This window comes from Bos taurus, chromosome 6 (genome assembly GCF_002263795.3).
Source record: "Bos taurus isolate L1 Dominette 01449 registration number 42190680 breed Hereford chromosome 6, ARS-UCD2.0, whole genome shotgun sequence".
NCBI classification, from domain to species: Eukaryota; Metazoa; Chordata; class Mammalia; order Artiodactyla; family Bovidae; genus Bos; species Bos taurus.
Window position 1 is genome coordinate 66,436,883 of NC_037333.1, and position 24,056 is coordinate 66,460,938.

General features: G+C 38.8%; 1 protein-coding gene across 3 annotated transcripts in view; it reads right to left on the bottom strand.

Moving 5' to 3' along the window:
* The window catches only part of CORIN (corin, serine peptidase), a 309,411-nt gene that overhangs the window by 164,352 nt on the left and 121,003 nt on the right, over window positions 1-24,056 (bottom strand). For all 3 annotated transcript variants that reach the window (XM_005207933.5, XM_024993569.2, XM_002688245.6), the window contains exon 5: window positions 13,451-13,632. In XM_005207933.5, coding sequence (XP_005207990.1) covers window positions 13,451-13,632 — 182 coding nt within the window. The remainder of the gene's footprint in view (window positions 1-13,450; window positions 13,633-24,056) is intronic.

The following is a 24,056-nucleotide window of genomic DNA, read 5'->3' on the forward strand; positions in this document are numbered from 1 at the left end:
TGAATGAGCTTTTCCGTCAACTTGATAGAATAAATTCAAGGAAAATCATCTTTAGGCACAAAATAATCAACCAAGTGGGGTTTATCCTCAGAAGCAATGCTATTCAACATCCAAAAAATTTTAAAAATGTAATCATCTGATTACCAAACTAAAGAAAAACCAAATGATCAAAATAACAGACTCAGAAAAGAGCATTTGATAAAATTCAGTATCTTTCATAATAAAAACGATCAGGGACCAAGAATAGAGTTTAAGGGTTAAATGATTATGTCAGCCCTTCCATTCATACTCTACCTTTCTCAAAGTTGGCTGGGACATATAACAGAAGTGACTATCATATCATATATACAATTCATGTCCACATTCAAAAGTAGGGAAATTATACAGGTACAGTGAGCATACTCCAGGGGAATGGAGAGTATCTTATAATTCTGTTTACCATAACAAACAATGAAAAATAGACCAATATCATAAAAACAATACTTTTTACAACAGCTCTAAAAGAATCCAAAGAAATATGTGCAAAATCTATATAACGAAAATGTTGATATCAGAGTCAAGGAAGACCTAATAAATGGTAAGATAAACCAAGGTTATGGTTTAAAAGATTCAATATGATTAAGATATCAAATTGACATCTTTCTAAACTGATTAATAGCTTTAACACAATTCCAATCAAATCACTGCAGGATTTTTTGACAAGCTGATTCTAAAATTTATACAGAAAGGCAAGACACTAGAACTTAAAAATAAATTTTGAATAAGAACACAGTTGAAAAATTCACACCACCAAGATATTAACACTTATGATAAAGCTATAATAATTAAGATAGCATGGTTTTGGATAGATACAGAATGGAACAGAGTAGAATCAAGAAACAGACCCACATGAATATGGTAAATTAACATAACAAAGGTACAAAAGCACTTTAATGAGGAAAGGATAGTCTTTTCAACAAGTGATCCTAGAAAAATTGGATATCAATTTGCAAAAAGAAAATACCACTTGATCTGTACTTCACACTTCATGCAAAATTTAACTCACCATATTTCAAAATAAAACAAAAAGTATAAAAGTCTCAGGAGAAATTATAAGAGAAAATCTTCATGCACATATGTAAGGCAAAGAGTTCTTTGATACAAAAGCATGTAACATACAAAAAAAGATTGATAAATTAGACTTCATTGAAATAAAAATGTCTGCTCAGTGAAAGACAATGTGAAGAGAATGAAAAGACAGGTGTAGGCTGGGAGAAAATATTTCCAAATCACATAATCAATAAAAGATTTGCCACCGAGAATATACAAAGAACTCTCAAAACTCAACAATAAGAAATACAACCCAAGGGGGAAAAAATGAGCAAAGGATATGAATGGGCACTTCACCAAAGAAGATGTACCAATGGGAAATCAGCATGTTAAAGATGCTCATTCACTAGTCAACAAATAAACGCAAATTAAAACCACAATGAGATACCTTTCCATACCTGTTAGAATAGCTAACACAAAAGCAATACAAATCAACCGGACAATACCAAGCACCGGTGAGATTATGGAACAACTGGAATTCACATACATTATTGGTGAGAAAGCAAAACAAAACAGCCAGTCTAGAAAACAGTTTGGCAATTCCTATAGAATAAAGCGCTTACCAATCTAGGTGTTTATCTTGGAGGAATTTGCTTAAAAAAATTTAAGTAAATGGCTGGCAATAATACTCATAATCACTAAAAGTTGGAAATAAAAAATATCCTTTAGGCCGTAGCTGGGAATCTTGCAGAAGAGGCAGCTAAGAGGACATGCCAAATCAGGGGCACTGAGTCATGGGGGCCACGCAGGATGAGGTTTGGGAAAACTTGCTTGAGCTTGGGATACAGGCATGCATTAAAAATAAATGTCCTACAACAAGTAAGTCATCATACATAGAAATCAAATACTACTAGTAAAAATAATACTAATAGTGGATACAAGTAACAACATGAATTAATCTTAAAGGTATCACTGTAAGTGAAAGAAGTTTAGTCTCAAAAGATACTGTAATTCTATTTACATGACATACTGGAAAGGTATGACAAAGTCTGAAGAGCAGATCAATGGGGTTGGAATGTGGGTTTGATCACAAAGGATAACATGAGTACACATTTTGGTAATAGAACTATTGTGCATCCTGACGTGTTAATGGTTATAAGAATCTATGCATGTGTTAAAATTCACAGAATTGTACACGAGAAAAAACTGAATTTTATTGTGTAAATTAAGAAGTTAAGTAAGATACTTTACACAGGGACACATACTAACACACTAATATAAACTAAAAATCAGCTTATTTCTGTCAGAAAGTCACTCTAATTTGGCCAATTAGTTTGACAGTGAAGTTTGGCTTTACCAATTAGGTAAATTCTATGTCAATTGAATGAATCAAATAAACAGCTTCAAAGTTTTGATGTATATATTTAATGCATGTGATAGCATATAAAGCTTTTCATCAAAATTTGTGTATTATCAAAGATAAATTGAAATTAACAATATTTCAGTTTCCCAATTCTTTATCAGTATATGGATTTAAACAAAGTGATCTAACTGAAAGATGTTAGATAAATAAAATAAATAGATGTTTGATAAATCCTGGTAAAATTATCAGAAATTGAGACCATGAAGACTCTAATGACAGGATAATAAATTCATGGGCAAGTAAGGTGCTTTCCAATTTTTACTTTCAAAAATAGGAGAAGAATCAAACCAAGACTCTAATAATTTTAATGGTGGATTATTACTATGTGACTTTTGATATTAACCTGGAAAGTTGCTCAAATAATTGAGGACCATTATTATGGTAAACTCCTTTTATTTCCATGTACTTAATTATATGAATCGGAGAAGGCGATGGCACCCCACTCCAGTACTCTTGCCTGGAAAATCCCATGGACGCAGGAGCCTGTTAGGTTGCAGTCCATGGGGTCGCTAAGAGTCGGACATGACTGAGCAACTTCACTTTCACTTTTCACTTTCATGCATTGGAGAAGGAAATGGCGACCCACTCCAATGTTCTTGCCTGGAGAATCCCAGGGACGGGGGAGCCTGGTGGGCTGCCATCTATGGGGTCGCACAGAGTCAGACATGACTGAAGCAACTTAGCAGCAGCAGGAGCAATTATATGAATAAGTCTTCAAGTCATTACAATCCAGAAGACAAAAAAAGTACAAATGGAATTGATGCCAAACCCTGTTCCATTCTACACAAACCAGTTTTAAAAGAAATCATCCCATCTAACACAATGAGAGATGAATTTCCAACAAAAGTCACATTTAAGCTTAGTAATTATTTATACATAGTAGACTTAAGTCACAATTACTACAGAAAGTTAATCAAAATGCTAACACTCAGTCTCATAAATGAGAGAAGTTTTTTGTAAGTAATAATTTCCACTCTCATATGTGGCTTTTTTCTAGGGTGATAAAAATAATTATAAGCATTAAAAAGAATACACCAGAATGAAATTCTGTGAGCAAAGGGAAATAGAAGTGTGAAAAGAGAAGCTATGTAATATCTGTCCAATATTAAAAGAAGAGCTTGCAAATTTTGAATGGCTGTGAGTGCCAAGTCACTATGGTATTTAAATTCCACTGAACACATTTAAAAGAGTAATATAACAGTTTCATTTTTAAAATGTCGATTATTATAATATCCTTTAGATTGTATTCTGTCAACTGCTTACATTCATGATTTAAAGTTTTTAAATATTAACTTAAAATCGTGAAAGGGGTATATAATTTTTCAAAATCCTTTTAGGGTCCCACAAGCAAAAATATTTGGAAGACCATACCTCTGAATACTATGTTACATTCACAGCCTCCTCAATATGGATTTAGCTCATTTTGTTTAAATGTGCACAGAGGTTTAGACACCAAATAAACATATGGATTGAGTGGATGAAATGGAGATGGCAATTGCTTCCCAACTGCTGAGCTCAATGGAATTGAAGTTATGAAGATCGTGATGCTATTTGGCATAATGAAGTCGCAATTTCAGGAGAGATTCAGACTTTGATGAGATGATTCTGAATCACGCATTAGTTTCAGTGGGTGGCCCAGAGTGTAGAGTTCAAACTCTAGGAAGTCTGAATTATCAGGAAATTGCCACGTTCCTGGAGCTCAATTTCAAGGATAACTGACTGAGTGTAAGGAGTTATGTCCATCAAAAGGACTGAGGTAGTATCCAGTCTTGGGAATTTTTAGACAGAAATATGAAACAGAACTAAGCTAATATTTTTATTGTGTGGAAAAAAAAAAAAACAACCAGCAATTTTATTCAGCTACCTGGTTCTATAAAGATGTATCTGCTGTGATTAAATTGATCAACATAGAGATATAAAGCTGGAGATAGAATTAAAATAGATCAGGCTTTGAATTGTTCACATGTGAATTACCAGCATTCTTGTTAGAGTGGTCAGACTGCTTATTGACCAAAATAAAATAGGCTTAGCGCTATGAATTTATAATTACATATATCAAAAAAATCAAACTTTTGCTTTGTTGATAAACATTTCTGTATTTTATTATCATCTGTAAGACCACAAATGTGGATTTCTGATAGCAAGAGGCAATACTGAACAAAAAGTGGATGCCCTTGGTCTCCAGCCACTGAACAAAATAATATTCTGTAAGATGCACAGGGATCAACCCATGATATTGGGTTTCTGAGTTACCAACTTCCAAGCCATGCTATTAACTCAAAAATAGAAGAAGAATGAATGAAAGCAGGTGAGGAAAGGACATCTCTCTATTTCTGTTTTAGGAACCACTGTGCCATCTCAAGCAAAGCAATATCTGGCAGAGAATAGACACCTAATCTCAAATGATCTATAAATAAGAATTACTGAACCCAAAGAGAAGAGCTAGTACTTAGGCTCAACAAGAAATCTGTTTTATTTGGCACTGCTTCTTTAGCTGGCATGGGAAGGAGGGAAGTCAAAACAAGACTGGCTTTCACAGAAAACAGAGCTGAGCATTCCTCATGGTTCATAGATGGAAAGAGATTGTTAGGGACTTCAAATGATTTTTAAAACCTTCAAGTTTCAATTCACAGCCAAACGAAATTCAAGTACTGGACAAGTTGATTGTGTAGTTTATTAAGAGTTCTTCCAAGTCTTTATCTCTATCACTGCCCTAATAACCACAACAGTAACAATAGCTGTTATTCCTATGGCTTCTCTTCCTTCCCTTATCTGTGATCACTCTCCCTAACATGTTCTATGTTACAGCCCTACAGACAGATGCCTTAAAGAACTGAGAAGATATCTCTAGGAGAAGAGCATTGCAGGCAGAGGAGTTGGAGCCTTAAGAGCAAAAAGGCAAGTATTCAGAGAAAAATCAGAGAGATGATACGGGCCAGATAATGAAGGGCAGGATGTTTGTGTTGTACAACTCTAGCAGGCACTGTTTATCTTGAATTCTGTGTGACTGGTGCCCCCCTGGAGTCATGCGAGGCAATGATACTGATGGAGTGCCCTGAAGGTTGTAGGGATAGTGGCTTTTATATTGAGGGAGATGGGAAAACTTGGAGAGGAGAGATGTAAATGTTTAAATGATCCCTTTTGCTTCCGTATGGAGAACAACCTGCTGGGGCAAGCAAGGATGCTAATAAGGAGGTGGAAGGATAATCCAAGCAGAAACTGAAATGACCAGAGCCAGGGGTTGTCATGAAAATGGTGAACACTGGTTGGATTATGTGTATATTTTGAGAGTAGAGACAGTAAGATTTCTGAAAGATCAGATATGGTATGGAAGAGAAAGAGAAAAGTCAAGAATGGTACAAGGCTTTTGGCTGAAACAACTAGAAGAATGAAGTTGTTACTAACATGAGGAGGGTTTGAAGTAGAGCAGGGGTGGGGTCAATACTAGATCAGGGTAGTATGTAGGACCTACTATGCTTAACACATTTTTGCAGACACTCAAGTAGAAATAACTAGAAAGCTGAAAGCAGTGTGTGTGTGTGTGTGTGGTGTGAGTATATAGCACAAGCATACATATACATGCAAGCCCAGAGTTTAGAGGATGTGCGGGTTTGAGATCCATGCTGGTAGATGTCAGTGTCTGGTGGTATTTCAAGCCATGAGCCTGAATTAGATCATCAAAAAGAGGAGTGGTCCAAGAAATGAGCCCTGGGGCACTCTAGTGTTTAGAGGTGAGAGAAATGAGGAGAAAATATCAAAGGAGGCTGAAAATAGGTGGCCAAAGTAGAAAGAAATTCTGTTGGTGGCTCAGACATAAAGAATCTGCCTACAGTGTAGGAGACTTGCAGGAAACACAAGTTTGAACTCTGGGTCGGGAAGATCCCTGGCAGGAGGAAATGGCAATCTACTCCAATATTCTTGCCTGGAAAATCCTATGGACAGAGGATCCTGGTGGCCTACGGTCCATGAGGGTCACAAGGAGTCAGATGCAACTGAATACGCACACAGACCAAAAGTAGAAAGAAAACCTCCCTGGAAGCCAAGCCTTCATCTTGGATGAAGAGAGTGATTAAAGGTGGCAAAAGTTGGAGGAGGTCAAGTCAGGGGAAGACTGAGAACTTCCCATAGAATTCAGCAACATGGATGACAATTCCTGGAGATCTAGGGGAAAGTAGCTTTGCTTGAGAGGTTGGAGCAAGGACTTCGGAATACAGGTTGGAGGCCTGAGGGAGTGGAATAAGATTAGGGATGAAGTACAGATTTAAGAGTCATTAGTACTTACGTGGCTATGAGCAACTATGAGGTTTCCTAGACAAAATGAACAGACTATTGAGAAAAGAGGGTTGAGACCAGAGTTCTGTGGAATATCAATATTTCAGGAGCCAGGAGAGGAGGAGAGAGACTGATGTGTGGCCAGAGTATGGGAAGCAGACCAAAACAGAGCAGTGTTCTAGAAACAAAGGCAAAGAGAGTGCCACAGATGAAGGAGAAATAACCAGAGACAAAGGCCTTCCTCTGTGGGGTGCAGCCAGGTTTCGGACTTCCTCCTCCACAATCCCGTGTCTCTGCTCTTACAGGACATAGTACTTATAGGCTGTAGTAGATCCTTATCAGCTTCAAAGGCTAAAGGAAGGAAGGGTATCCCTCAGTTCCTCATCCCTCTAGTGGGGTAATTTGGAGCCATATTGTACAAATCATACACTATTTCCCAGATTTTACCATGACATTAAGCCCCAGTTGACCACAATGGTAGCTGGATTCATAATTTACCTTTACTGGCCACCTTCCATCCCTTGAACCACCTTCCCACTCCTCCACTGGTCCACACCTCTCCCAAACATATGATTTGTGCTCAAATCCTTGTCTTAGGCTCTGCCTTTGTACTCATCTGTCTAGCTCTCCATGGGCTTATGAGCACTTTAAAAAGTCTGCATGCCAGCATTTCCCTGGTCCGTGGCTAAGATTACATGCTCCCAGTGCAGGGGGCCTGGGTGGGATCTCTGGTCAGGGAACTAGATCTCACATGCTGCAACTAAAGAGATCCCATGAGGGGCAACTAGACCTAATGCAGCCAAATAAATAAGCTTTTTTAAAAATTCTGCATTTCGTCTTTCCTTCCCAGTTCCTCACTGACTACATGGTCCATAAAACACGCTTCTAAATGTCTGTTATACTGAAGCGTTTACATTTTCATAGTGCGTTATGGATTCCCAAAATGTTTTCAAATACAGTATTTTATTTAGTCCATAAAACCATTCTACCACCCAGGTATTATTCCTACTGTAAAATAAAATTGAGGAAAGAGAAATAAAAAGGGTTTATGAAACTTGCTTCAAGACCACCCAGTTATTAAATAAAACAACTAGGGCTTGAAAACAAGTCTTCAGATTTAGGTTTGGGGCCCTTAAAAGAAGCAACTATATATCAAAGAAAGAAAATGCTTTTACAACTTAAGCTGTCAATAATTTAAAATTATAAATGTTACAAAATTTGAGGTTCTAGGCAAATCTCATTATATTTGACTATTCATTGTAATGAAAAGTGTGTGGCTAATTTTGGTAACTCTACTCATCTGCCTCTGGCAAAATATTGACACTACTTTAAAGTAATTTTCCCAAGTGAATTCACAACACAAAATGAGAAAGGGGGTATGATGTTTTACTAAGATCTTGAGACAACAATGTACTGGGGCTAACATACTGAAGTGGTTTATCTCAACAACCAAAGCTAAGAAAGCAAATAAGATATTCGGAAAAGGAAGAGGAAAATGAAAGAATAAATAGCTGAAGTTCTTTCATGGCACCAGAGATCTATTTCTAAACTACTTTCCATACACAATTTCAGACAAGGTGGAGTAAAGGACTAGTCAGAAAGCTCAGAATGATTGATGGACCTTGACCTTTAGCCCTCTGAGTTCTCACAAGTCAACTATGGAAACACACACTAATGTTTATTTTAAAAACCTCTGAGAATAGTTTCCACAGCATTATCACGTTAGCACATTATTTACTTTACGGGACCAGGCATTGATATAAGATAGAAAGGGTAAGACAACTGAGTATCCTTCCATATGAGAACAAAATATCTTCAGAGTTATGACTGATTGAAAAGATGCTATGACAAGATGAATTAAATTTACAGAGCTGTGCATTGGGAAAAGCAGCTGTTACAGGTTGTGAGTTTTGGCTCAGCTCAGTCTAAAAAGGCATTTGAAAGCTCTTGTGAGAAGGAGGCTGTAACAGAGGGGAGCATTCAAAGATTAATAATCAAATCCCAGGACGGTCCCGGGATGAAAACAGAACTGGGGGGCTGATTTAAAATAATCTTGGGATAATCTTCCTGAACCTCAGTTTCCTAATTTATAAAATGAAGATGATAATACCTCAGAGATTTACTCTGGAAGCAAAGTGAGCTAACAGCTGTGAAAGCACTTTGGAAAGGAGAATGGGGTTCACAAGGTAAAAGCGAGGCTGCTGTTTTCTTGGGCAAATGACTTGACGAGTTGGAAGGAGAAAACTAAGATGGGAGTCAACTTTTAATCATCATTTGTTTCATGGGCTAAATAGACACCTGACACCCAATACAGGTCCGCAGTGCTGAATGCCTACCCAGGACACCCCCTTGCTTCCTCTGTGTCAAGTGAGACCCTTCATTTTTCAAACATTCAGAACTCCTTTATATCATTGACTCCACTTCTATTCCATTGACATTTAACTTGTGTTCTTCTACAGTTTCTGTCTGTCAGCATGTTATATGGAGTTACTAATGTTCTTTTTACATTGTTTCTCACATTCTTATATATAGATCTACCAAATTAGGCTTAACACTCCTTAAAGTATTAAATATTACTCCTTAAAGGTCGGGAGTATGAGAAGTATTATTATTATTATTACTAGAAAGTGAGTGAAGTCACTCAGTCGTGTCCGACTCTTTGCGACCCCATGGACTGGAGCCAGCAGGCTCCTCCATCCATGGGATTTTCCAGGCAAGAGTGCTGGAGTGGATTGCCATTTCCTTCTCCAGGGGATCTTCCCAACCCAGGAATCGAACCCGGGTCTCCTGCATTGCAGGCAGCCGCTTTACCGTCTGAGCCACCAGGGAAGCCAAGTACCTTGCAAAACATCACGCCTAACCTAGAGTCTCTCAAAAGGAGCACTACTGGCATTTGGGACCAAACAGTTTGTGTGGGTAGCTGCCCTACGCCCTGCAGGATGTTTTACAGTATAGTGGGTCTCTACCTGCAAAATGCCAGTAGCAACTCTTTCTGTCCCCAGAGTTGTGACAACCAAGTTATCTCTAGACATTGCCAATGTTCCCAGGTGGAGGGGTCGCAAAATTATCTCTGGTTGAGAACCATCACTCTAGGTGGATATAAACCAATATTATCGTTACTGTAATTCCTTTTATTTTTTCATATTACCTGCAATAATGCTCAGAACTGAATACTCAATGAATATTTACTAAATAAGTGAAAAAATGAGAAAAAGACTTTCATGAGTTATATTCATAACTGGTCTTACAGCACAAACCCTTATACGATTAAGGCAATATTATATAATTGATACTTTTCTACCTGGCATACAATATTCTTAGTATATGAACATTTTTAAGTAACTATGTGTGTGTGCGCTAGAAATTATATTCTCATGCATGCATAAATATCACAGCTAACAGTGGTTCTTTCCTAGCACATGCCCTATGAATATACCTGTGATGGCTAGCATACCGCTTATCTATCAAGCATGAGATGGAAAAATTATTTTAAATTCCTGGAAAATACTGCATCAAACACCGATTATCAGACTCATTTTCAGAGAATTAACTCTACATGGAAAAAAAGAGTATAAAGAATTCTAAAAAGGTTGACAAATAGAGGGTCTCAGATGAGTGTACTTAGGACATTTCTATTCTCTTAAAATGTAAGTTTTTTTTAATATATCTTCCCAGATCTTTTCCAAAACCATCAATCTTTTCCGAGATGGAAAGATTTGTACTATCTTCTGATATTTGAGGAACATATGTGAAGTGGCATTTCACCTAGAGCTATTAAAGAATATTGGTATTACTTTGATTTTAAAAACTGATACTTTAGGACCATCATGTTATGGAACACTGATGATTTTTTATTTTCACCTCAGTGGATTCTTAAATCCTATATCAACAGGCTACTTTTTCCAAATGATGAGTAATAAAGTGTTCTTATTAAAATGGGAGAAATGTAGCTGAAAAAGAATTAAAAGGGCTTCTTTTTCATGTACACTCACTCATCATTCTGGTAGTTTATTGCTATATACAACCTTTTGGAGGGAATCCTAATTTAGTAGTAGACCTCTACTGTATATTGTGTTAAAAAGAAATAAACAAACCCTTACTTTAGGCTTGGATGAGTAACTTGTGACAGGTTAATGTCTCTCCCATCAAGTAAAACTGGAAAAGCCAGATGAAACACAAGAAACATCCATTTAAAGGCCTCTGATAGCTGGTGAGACTATTAAGAGGTGAGTGGCTAAGATCCAGAGAGAAGACAACTGTAGAACAAACAGTCTACATTCTATGTATGGATGCTTTTACCCCTTGGAACTTGCCAATTCTTGGCACAGTACTAGAAACTGAGAATCTGGACAGAGGGCCACTGCAAAGAGGCAGAGAAGCCAGTAGAACTTTTTGGTAATCCCACAGAGGTAGACAGACAAAAATTCGAGTTTTGGTGCTACCAGAGGAGTGGGAAATAAAGGCGCCGAGGATGTAGCGGGGAAGGAGACACAGAGAAGGGCAGGCCTATTGTGTGGAAAGATTTCCCCTCAAGGCTTCTGCTATAAAGAACAAGCCAAAGAGTTAGGTAGAAAACCTCTGCAAAGCCAAGTGGAAATCTAGCAATCTTTCTGCTCTACCAAAAAAAAAAAAAAAAATTACAACTTGGGACTGCCAAGGAGGAGCAGAATGCAAGAAACACCTTGGTTTCTCAGCAAGGCTCACCAGAGAAACGCACTCTCAGAATGGAAACAAACAGGAGGGAGGTGGAGTCTTACCGACACTGTCTTATAAACAGAGCAAAATCAGTGCAGTTCTTACTGGATCAATGTGGTCTGTTCCCACTCTACACTCCTGCCCTTCAGGAGAGGATCTGCTTCCCCCACTGTAATCCAACAGAGAACGGCCCTAAACAAGGGCACATCCTTCCCAAGAAGGATCACATCCAGTGGTGGCTTCAGGTGGGGGTATAAAGACCTGGCTGACTCGTCCCAACATGGAACAAGTCCCTGAGACCATATGAGCCCCAGAACTCCCTGAGGATTTAGCTAAAGCTTCAGTGGGCCTGGATCACATTTCAGCTTCTGCCTCCACCTAATCCTGCCTTCTCTCTCCTCCTTTACACAAGTGCTGATACCTAATAAACACCCTGTACAACAAATTCCATCTCAGTGACTGCTTCTGAAAGACCCAGCTTGTGACAGTTGCAGGAATGGTCCCAGAAAGCAGGCAGTCTGATGGGGTTATTGATCTGGATCACTCACTGCTGGCATAAGTGTGAAGTTGCCATTACTGATGGTAGGTGGAGACAGACATTCCCTGGCATCAGGGGGTGGTCCAATTGCTAAAATCGTTATCAGAAGTGAACTAGAATACTCTACCTAAAGAAAGGAATGCACTCAATGGGGTGACACACCAAGTATTTGGCAAGTAACTATAAGGACAGTGGATTGGATGACTTAGTGCTAAGCACCAATATTCTAGAAAAAGAACTCAAAACTGCAGGCAACTGTAACTCACGTTGTGGAAGCCAAAGGGCCCTCCTAGTAATTTAGAAAGAGGCTTTCACAGCCTCTGAGAATCTGGAAAACTGAGGATTGGAAAAGATTAATAATACTAACCCATTAAAATTAAGACTTTCTATTCCATAATAGACACTAACAGAAGAAAGGAAAGGTAAGCCAGCCAGTGGGAGATCTTTACAATGCATACAATGCAAATTAGGAACAGACAGACAGACTACCCAATTAAAATGGGCAAAATACTTGGACAGACACTTCACAAAAAAGGATATTTAAATAACCAAAACAGCTTGAAAATTCAGCCCCAATCATTAGGAAAATGTAACTTAAAACCACAAAGAAATACCACAACATTACCATCAGAATCACTCAAATGAAAATGACTGGCAATACCAAGTTTTGGGGAGAATTTGGAGCAAGTGCAACTTTCATAGCTAGGAGGAATATAATGTCCATAACCACTTTAAAAAACTGTTTTGCTGATCAAATACATAGCCATGTTCCATCAAAGACATGTACAAGAATAGTCCTAGCATCACCATTCACAGTAGCTGGAAACACCTCACATGTCTGTCAACAGCAGAGTAGAAAAATATATTGTGGTATAAAACATATTATTGTTTAGTCACTGTCATGTCTGACTGTTTGCAACCCCATGGACTAGCCCACCAGGCTCCTGTGTCCATGAAATTTCCTAGGCAAGCATACAGTAGTGGTTTGCCATTTCCTTCTCTCAGGGATCTTCCCAACTCAGGGATGAACTTGCATCTCCTGCACTGGCAGGCATGGGCAGGTGAATTTTTTACCACTGAGCCACCAGGGAAGCCCATAAAATATATTAGAATACCATAAAAAATGAGAATGAATGAACTACAAGAAGATGAAAGTACAGTGAATCTCTAAAACATAATGTTGAGCAAATGGAGTTAGACAAAAAAGGCATGCATACTGTACGATTGATACCACTGATATCAAGTTCAGAAGTTGGCAAAATTACCTGAGGTGATGGAAGTCCGTATAGAGGTCTCTTTGGGGAGGGTCAGATCACTGGTAGGAAGGTTGGGTTTCTGGATTGCTGTTACTATTCTATTTCTTGATCTGGGTGCTGGTTACATGAGTCTGGTCACTTTATTAAAATTTATTGTACTATATGCGTTATTTGTGTATTTCCTAGCATGAATTTCAATAAAAACTTCAAAAAATGCAACAAAATGCAGACACCTACATTGCTTTTCGTTTTCCTGCTGTGGTGAGAAGCAAATCCTGCTGACATTGCTGTTTTCACTTTGGTTTCTAAACTGTGAACATTTGAGGAAATCGGGCCAGGAGGCATTCACCATTCCCAGGACTGACTCACAGCCCTCTTTTGCAGACTCACAGAAGGATCTACAAGGCAGGAGTCCATGACTAGAAGAAAAGAGAAAGGTGGAAATTAATGTTTTTACAGACTGTTTCTCAAAATAATAATTAAACTAAAGAAAAGTTAGCCACCCATGCTACAATAATACCTTAATTTATATTTACTATAATCAACAACTTGAATTGTCAACAACAACCTTCAACCCTGTAACAAGCATTTTAGCCACCTCACTGTCATGATTCTAGAGGGAATAAACTAGTTCCATAACAGATCATCTAACTCTCTCTTGTAGAAGGATTTATCCAAAATGATTTTTTTTTTGAGATTTCTTGTGTTAAGTAAACCTGTCAACCAAAAAAAAAAAAAAAAACCACTCTACTTACTGCCATAAGGAAAAAATTAACATGAAAATGAATGTCCCCAAAATGAAAAGGCAGAGTAGATCACAAAATAGGTTAATCTCATTTCTTTATCAGACCTCTGAGAAATTCAAATTATCTCTGAGAGGCAGACAGAGAGAAAGCTGTTCCTTAACCTACACTGTCTCCTTAGAAAAGAAAATATTACACAAACAAATGGCAACTCTGAAACCTTGTACAGTAATTTATCTTTTCATTGCTATGCTATCTTCTGCAAAATAGCAAAACACAAACAATTGTCCACTAGCAGTAAGGTAATGATGCTTTGGAGTTTGTCTTTATTCATCTGACATGCAATCAAACACTGCTGGATCCGAGTTCCTGTGTCTGGGGATGGGGACGCTACAATGTCAAGGTCATGGACTTGTTCTCCTGCAGATCCAGGCAGCTTTTTCTACTTTGCAGCTATGGGTTGCACCTCTCACCCTAGCTGGTCATCTGGCAAAGGCATCTCAAATGATTTTTATGAAAACAAGGAAAGAAAATATATATGTCAGTCAAAGCAAAGCACACACTTCAAAAATGCAGGGTCAATAAGAAATTTCAGAATCATATAGTATCAGATTTGTAAGAAATCTTAATCAACACCTCATTCAAATCCTTCATTTGAGGGAAGTCTAGGGAGATTCTGAGACATACAGCTTTGTAACAGATGAAGTGGGAAGAGAATCCAGATTTTTAACATTCAACTCATGCCCTATCTACCATCCCATATCATTTATTCTCACATAAGGACCTAATAATTTGGCTTTAAGAACTCCTTGATCCAACAAATACACTTATAATTCCCCACTTATTCATCTATAGATCACTGGAACATAAAGGGATGTGCCAGCCACTGAGTTAAAACAGAAACGATCAAGTCTATGAAAGGATCTTGAGAGTGAGACCTTGTTATACATAAAAATGTGGGAAAAGAGTACTCAACAATTACATTTAGATACAAACACTTTTGTCCTTCTCAGAAACTTGTCTTAAAATTAAGTACATTTTAGAATCCTAATATTCACATAACTATATTAACATGTATCCAAATTTGTTAGTGAAGATGTAAGAAGAAGTTTTGCATTTGAAAGAATTAGCTTTAGACATAAAATATGAATTAGTCCAAGCAAGTATCTCAGTGGAAAGGAGACACCTGATTGCCATTCAGGAAATAAATTAGATATTCATAGAACTGAAAATTCTGCTTAAATAACATTTTTGAGAAGATTTTCTTTCCTAGATCTCATTCCAGAGACCTTACATATTTTCTCAAATAAAACCGAGAAACGTGGTTGAGGAGTGTGGGGAACACAGAATTCCCATGCAATTGCTTCTACTTTGCTAGGCTCTAAGTGCTATATACACATTAACTCATTTCTCACTACAGTAGTACACCAGCAATACCATTACTGTCATCTCTACTCTACAAATAAAGAAACTGAAGCACAGAAAATATATGAGATTCTTCCAAGATCACTGAGTTAGTGAGTGTCCCAGCCAGCATTCAAACCCAAGCCAACCGATTCAAGGACTATTAACTACTCTATTACACATGAGTCCTTACTTTAGGAATGTATGTCCCAAAAGCATAACTCAAGGTTAATTCAAAACCTGGTATGCACTTTCCCAGTGAACCAACCATATACACAGTGGTTGGGTTCTCCCATCACTCTACAAACTTCTACTTAATCTCCAATCAATCAGTATTTGCCAAAGGGGCTAAGAAACACTAGGACAGGGTGAAGGCTTTTCTCTTTCTTTCCCAGGTGTAAGAGCCCACAATAGAGCTACACAGCAAGCTTGGTTTGGTTTCAGCATTCTTCCTTTGCTTCCTAGTCCCTGACCTGTGTTCCAATGTCCTGACACCATCCTGCCCACCCCACTCCAGCACCCCACCTGGAAAGCCCCCTCCACCAGACCATCATTGTTTTAGTCACTTGGTCATGTCCAACTCTTTGTGACCCCAAGGACTGTAGCCCACCAGGCTTCTCTGTCCATGGGATTCTACAGGCAAGAAAACTGGAGTGGGTTGCCATTTTCTCCTCCAGGGGATCTTCCCAACTCAGGAATCAAAGTTGTGTCTTCTGCTTGACAAGCAGATTCTTTACCATTAGCACCACCTGGGAAGGTATCAGTTCAGTTCAGTTCAGTCACTCAGTCGTGTCCGACTCTTTGCGACCCCATGAATGGCAGCACGCCAGGCCTCCCTGTCCATCACCAACTCCCGGAGTTCACTCAGACTCACGTCCATCGAGTCAGTGATGCCATCCAGCCATCTCATCCTCTGTTGTCCCCTTCTCCTCCTGCCCCCAATCCCTCCCAGCATCAGTCTTTTCCAATGAGTCAACTCTTCACATGAGATGGCCAAAGTACTGGAGTTTCAGCTTTAGCATCATTCCTTCCAAAGAAATCCCAGGGCTGATCTCCTTCACAATGGACTGGTTGGATCTCCTTGCAGTCCAAGGGACTCTCAAGAGTCTTCTCCAACACCATACTTGCTGCTAAACATTTTTCCCCTTCCTACCATCAAAGCTACATTCCCCAAGTGAGCTGATTGAAATGAGACTTTCAAAGAAGAAAAGAGATGAAAATAACACAGAGTAGTACATAATAATAGATGGACACTTCACCCTCCAGGGGTTTTTGGCATCATTAGAAGATTGCTTGCTGGACCAAAGGAATCTCTGATGGAATTCCAGGTGCCACTTACAGAGGGAAAAGTCATCCCACATTGTCATGGGGGGAAGATCACTGTGAGGCTGAGTAGCACTTGGGGCCCAATTCTCCCAGGTGTTTCTTGGACCTTTCCTCAGTTCTGAGCCCGCATATTCTTTGATCACTCCACATCTTCATTCAGAACCTTCTATGGTAAAGGCGATGAAGGTTCACACAGGGGTCCAGCAGACCATTTTCACTCTAAAGCTGAGTCTATAACTCAGACGCTCACTTCTTGTCATTGACCCTCACCTGAGTTATTTTCTGCAGGAAATCACAAGCTACCCCTCTGAACTTTTCATGTTGGCCACGCCTCACTATCTGATCTTTGGCCAACAGTTCATTCATACAAGACTCAGTTTCATCATTTGAAAAGTGAGGGATTTGGAAGAGCTGATTTTTCATAGTCCTTTTACCACTGACATTCTGTTAATCAAAATTCACTCTTTATAACACAATACTTCTCAGAGGAGTGGTGATAATCCCACCAGCTTTGCTAAATTTCAAAAGGTAACAGATATTTTTTTTTTTCTCGAGACTTGATCTGGGAATATATAGAGACATTAAAATACCATTAGGCCTTCCATTCTAAAAATAGGGCCTAAGAAAAATGTCTAGAGTGTTTCCAAATAGCTCTCTTAAGAGGTGTAACCAACCGAGACCCATAGGCTTTAAATTGCCAGATGAGGACATGTGAAATAGTGATGGGGTATTAATAACTAGCAGCCCTTTCAAACACTGAGCAAAATGAGGAGCCATTTGTTCTTGCTTTGCATGAAATTCAAGTGCCTACAAGGGGTTGAAGCATTTTGCTTTTCATCACATGGAACAGTGTGTTGAGACAGACCACACTATTTTGGAATATAAGTGCTGATATCCAAGCAACAAGCAGACTGACATCTGAAAACAGTGCTCAGAACAGGGAAGGAGTCAGATTTGGCTATCAGGACACTATTTTAGAAAAGGTGATTATTTTAAATGGACATTTGAAGGGTATTTCGTGTTGTGCAAAATCCCCTTAAAACATTTCAACTAAGGCTTAAGCAGAAAATTCTTACCTCTGTAATTTTGTTGAAACAAATACATACAAATATAAATACTTCTACTATATATTAATAATGAGGTTTTTAGGGGATTTCCATTAGGAATACTACTCAAATTATCTCTCTGTTAATACAAAAAATTATAGACTTTACCTATACAATTTTAAGCAAATTTATCTACTAAATTTCCTGTATTTACAAATTTTATATATATATATATAGTACCCTTTGACCAACATCTCCCCATTTCCCCACCCACAAATTTACAGATTTTTACCTGCAAAAATAGCTCTGATAAAGACATAAAGTTAAAATTATTGAATAAGCTATAGCCACATTGTAGGCTTATATAATAGCTAAAGGATTTTTAGGTTTTATAAATCACTTTTTTCTAACTTTTTAGGTTTTTTTTGAAATATGGCTCATGTACAATATTATATAGGTTACAGGTGTACAATACAGAGATTCAAAACTTTTAAAGGTTATATTTGATTTATGGGCTTCCCTGGTGACTCAGATGGTAAAGAATCTGCCTGCAATGCAGGAGACTTGGGTTCAGTCCTTGTGTTGGGAAGACCCCCCGGAGGAGGGCACTCCAGTATTCTTCCCTGGAGAATCCCCATGGACAGAGGAGCCTGGCGGGCTACAGTCCATGGGGTCCCAAAGAGTCGGGCACGACTGAGCAACTAAGCACATGGCGCTTGATTTACAGCTATAAAATATTTGCTATATTCTCCATGTTGTACAATATATTCCTGTAGCTAATTGTATCTAATATTTAACTTTTTACTTTAAACTACTTTTAGAGACTTACAGAAAAGTTTTAAAAATAACACAGAAAGTTTCCATATGGCCTTTATCCAGGCTCCCCCAAAGCAAACACCTTACACAACTACAGTACTATTATCTGAACCAAGAAATTAACACCATACAATATCTTTACCTCAAGTAAAGACCCAATTCAAATATCACCAAGATCTTCATTTAGGATCCCACACTGCATTTCATTGTCACTTTTTATTTCTGACAAATAAACTAACTTTTGAGTGTATCAGAAAAGCTTAGGATTTAAAACTCTTTTCCCATGGTGGAGGAGCAGTTCTTGTGAAAGGCTGAGTTTAAGATGGCCCCCAGTGACCTCTACCTCATACTGTTTATGCTCTGTATAATCCCTCCCCTTGAATGTGAGCTGGCTAGTGACCTACTTACAATCAGTAGGAGGTAATGGGATGTCACTTGCGTCATTAGGGTACATAGGACTGTGACTTCTATCTTGCTAGCAGACTCTCTTCCTCACTGGTTCTGTTGAAGCAAGTTGCCATATCCGATGAGCTTACTGGCAAGGACCTGAGGTTGTCCTCTGGCCAATAGCCAGCCAGGAACTGGGACCCTCCACCCTTAAGGAATTGAAATTCTTCCAACAATCACAGGAGCCTGGAAGTGAATCCTTTCCTAGGCAAGCCAACAGACAAGACCCCAGCCCTGGCCAATACCATGACTTGTACCCGTATGACACATCCTGAGACAAAGGACCTAAGGTACTCTCAGGTTCCAAATTACAGAATCTGTTAGATAATAGATGTGTGCTGTTTTAAGCTGCAAAGTCTATGGTAATCTGCTATGCAGCAATAGGCAACTAAAATATTTCTCTTTGATATATCACTTGGTAAGAGACATGCTATTGAGTTAGATGTACTATTCACTGATGAGATTTATACAACCCTTTTTTTTTTAATTCCTAAATTTGTCTCTGGTAATGACCAACCTAGACAGTATATTAAAAAGCAGAGACACTACTTTGCCAACAAAGGTCCATCTAGTCATCTAGCTATGGTTTTTCCAGTGGTCATGTATGGATGTGAGAGTTGGACTATAAAGAAGCTGAGTGCTGAAGAGTTGATGCTTTTGAACTGTGGTGTTGGAGAAGACTCTTGAGAGTCCGTTGGACTGCAAGGAGATCCAACCAGTCCATCCTAAAGGAGATCAGTCCTGGGTGTTCATTGGAAGGACTGATGTTGAAGCTGAAATCAATACTTCGGCCACCTGATGCGAAGAGCTGACTCATTTGAAAAGACCCTGATGCTGGGAAAGATTGAGGGCAGGAGGAGAAGGGGACGACAGAGGATGAGATGGTTGGATGGCATCACTGACTCGATGGACATGGGTTTGGGTGGACTCTGGGAGTTGATGATGGACAGGGGGGCCTGGCATGCTGCGGTTCACGGGGTTGCAAAGAGTCGGACACAACTGAGCAACTGAACTGAACTGAAGCCAAAACAAGTTGTTCAGTAAATAGCACTCACAAGGTCATAGTCATAGGGAGCTCCCAGAGCTGCAGACCTTAGTTATGAAGAGAATGTTAATGACTGATGATCTGGTAAGAAAAGCCACTATTTCCTCCTTTTAATTATGAGAAAATTGAAACCTAAAAAGATCTCATAGCCAGTACTATAATGCCAGCCCAGTGCTCCAGAATCTCACCCAGGTGACCTCATCTCATAAACATGAGTCCACAGATAACACAGGGGTATAAACTCACAAATCACACAGGAGCATGAATTCATCAGCACTGCCAGAAAACACAAATAACAACAGATGGCTCTTTCTCTCTCTGACGGACCAATGGCACCAGCTTCCTCCGTCTAGATCTCTGGTGGCCTCAAGTGACCTCATGAGATGTATGGCTTAGGTGGGGCATAATGGGAGCAGGAAAGAGGTTCCCTTGCTTCCCAGCTTCACTAGGCATGGGCATGGAAAACCATGCTGGTGAACGTTTATGGGTATCACTGTCTCACACCAGAAGAGAGCTCATGGGAGAAGTCAAGGTATTTTTTGGTCGCATTAGTCTGAAATTCTTAAAAATCCAGGACTGTGTCTTATTTTTCATTTGCAATAATCATAGTTTCAGCATGAAATAAACAGCTTGCTCAGGTAGGGTCACTGCAGAGCATTTAACGAAAGGCCCGTTTACCAAGATGCTGGAAAGGTTTCAAAAAACCAACTAGGGGTAGTGCAACCTGTGGGGACAGGTTGCTGCTGGCATCCCAGATTCAAGGGAAAAGGTAAAGTAGCAGTTACTGGAACTCGGAGAGAGCTGTGTGCAGAAGGCGGCCTGATAGGAGCCACAGCCCTTCACAGTGAGGCAGGCAATTCCAAACTGTGTAACCAGGTAAAGAAGAAATGAGGGGATCAGCACTGCCTCTCTGAGCCACCAGAAGCTAGAAAGCAGACCTACTGTTAAAACTAACCTGTGGGGAAGAGTGGGCTGGAGGAGGGTGGGAAGTTAATAAAGAGAAATACAGGAGAAAGAGCCAGCACGAGCTCAACAAATACCTCTCAGGGGACAAAATTAGTGCTGTGCGAGGAGACTGTTCAACTATTATTAGCTTGAAATCTCGTAGGAATCTTTACACCACAGAAATCAGCAAATGCTACAAATAATAGTTTTGTTTTTCAGGGAGCCAATTTACCAGCATAGCACTGGATGATAGTATAAATCACATCATCTCCTCCAGAAAGAAAGCTGCTTTTATCTCCGCTGAAAGGAAAATTATGGTCATGCACTTGTTGAACCAGATGAAGACATTATGTCAACAACACCCTGCTATCTCCCACCACCACCATAGCCACAAGTCTTCCTTTGAGATCAACGACTTTCTTGGTGGTAATACTGTCTACCCAAGTCCCCAAGCCTACAAACCTTTGCTTCACCCTCACCATTCAGATGCAATTGATTACTAAGTATCACTAATTTTACTTCCCCAACCTCCCTCACATCCATTTATTCTCTTATTTTTTGTTCTCATAAAATTAAGCTAGTTGTAGTTCCCCTAATACAAAATAGATTTAGGCTGCTCTCTTTTTCCACCTTGTCCACATGGCAAACTTCTGTTTATCCTCCAAAATATAATTCAGCTATTACTTCCTCCCTTGGAGCAGCCTTCCCTAATACTGCCTAATGGAAAGAGACCCTCTGTGTTGTCCCCATAACACACACCTTTTTAAACTGATTGCATTGGACATTAATGTAATTGTTTTCATGTCTGGTCCCTTATTAGGCTGAGTCCCTTGAAGGCAAAACTGTGTTTTATTCATCAAAGTATCCTCAGCATCTAACAATGTACCTAGCACATTGTAGGTGCCAATAAATGCTTGCTAAAGGAATATATTAATAACTTTCCTAATATCCTTGTTGAAAAAACTGTCAGAAGCTGAAAGGGAGCTCCCAAGCTCTACACGTGCCTGGCAAGACCCTCCAACTCTCCCTTATATCTACACCCCAACACTTGCATCCTTGCCAACAGTATCTGCTTTCAGGATTGTTTCCATTATGCCCTCTTTCTCATTTGGGGCAGATATCACAGGACTCAGGATATCTGGCTCTCCTCACTTCCTGGATTCCCATATCTTCATGGATCCTGGGTTTCCACATCCTTTTCTCAGTGAGATTTTCCTGAATGACACTTTACTTAAAATCTAACCCCTTGCCATCATACCCACACTCTCCAAAGCTCTCCACTTCTTTTTTTATTTTTTCTATTGCATTTAATCAATAGTATATCTGTACCTGACATAGTATTATTTTTAAAAAAATTTTAATATATTTATTTGCTCATTGCTGATCTTCCTCCAATATAACATATGGCTCATGAAGTCAAGGATCTTGTATATTTTGTTTGCTGCCAAATACACTATACAGTAAGCACTCCAAAAATATTTGTTTGCGAAGTAAAAGAATCACATGCAGAGAATAATTTGGTGGCCTCTTGGAACAAAGCTGTCAGTAGCAAAGTTGGGAGCAGAATCACTACTACCTAACTCCCAACTTAATGGTTTGTACAAAAGCTCACTCTCTCCTTGCTCGAATGTTTCCTCCTCCCCCACTGCCCCCAAATTCTATGTGGTTGGATCCTGAAATAATTCCCATGTAAGGGCAAATGGCAGTAAAACTTCTATGGATGAAAAGAAAGTGAAGTCACTCAGTTGTGTCCAACACTTTGCGACCCCATGGACTGTAGCCCATGTAGCTTATCTGTCCATGGGATTTTCCAGGCAAGAACACTGGAGTGGGTTGCCATTTCCTTCTCCAGGGGATAAGTGCCTTGCTTATACATCAATAGTAAAATGTCACCTTTAAAATAGAGAACCTCAGGAAATGCCGACAGATAAACACAGCTCAAATTAAGACAAGTGTGAATAATGTAAAACCATACAAACACCCCTAAAAGAGAATATAAAATTCCATAACCTTCTACACAACACGATCCTGATTCTCATTAATACTTGACATACTTACCAGAGCCCATGGGATAGAGAATTAACAAGTTACAAAAGAAATTTTCAATCATTCAATTATTTTTTTGCAGCTGTTTTGATTTTTTTGCACATCACGAGGTGATGCCTGATATAGGGATTTTTGAATGCAGTGAATCACTATCACTAAATCTAAATTCTAGTCACATCCATATAATTCCCATGAGTTATTGAGGACAAAAGTAAACAAACTACTCCACTGAGTCCGATGAAATATGTGTGCTTGAGACTTTGTCAGTAATTTGACAAGGCATTTTCAGGGAGATTTGAGCTTCTGTGTCCTCATTCAACAGTTTTGTGTCTTTGTAAAGCAAAAATAATACGAGTTATCTGACTATTATCCATACTTTGAGCCATTCTGGCACATAAAATGGAACCTTACTTATCATTTGATGTTTTATGTGTAATGGCATTAAGCAATTGCCATGTTGCCTGATGTTGAGAAGTGACCTGTGATACAACTGACCACCTAAACAGCCAGGTAGACAGCACAGCTGCAGCTGAAAAGACTGCTGTTTCCTAGTTAGCAGATAAAATCAGGGAAACAAGTGGCAGATGACTTTCTGAATTTTTACTTGGTATTAGCAACAAAACCTCTTTTTTCTTTGACTACTGACCCATAAAAATTCTTTAAAAATATAATCATGAAAAAACTTTATTTCTGTCATGTTTCCATTTATTCTCAAATGTGACACAATTCAAATTCTTGGGACATAGACAAAAATCTCTAATAATCAAATTAGCAGTAAAAAAAAAAGTAAGTTTATGCAGACTACCTGATTTATGAATTCTTCAAAAATTGTTTCAACCATACTTTTCGATTGGCTTTTAAGATTATTTCAGGGTCACATTTCCATAGGCGAGTGGCACATGCTTTCTTACAAAATCATGTCTTTAAGACTACAGTAAGCCTTCTAAAATTACATTATACAAACAAATCTGTTGCTTTTTTTACTAAAAGGTTAGCAGTAGAAATCAAACTCAACAATGTTGTAG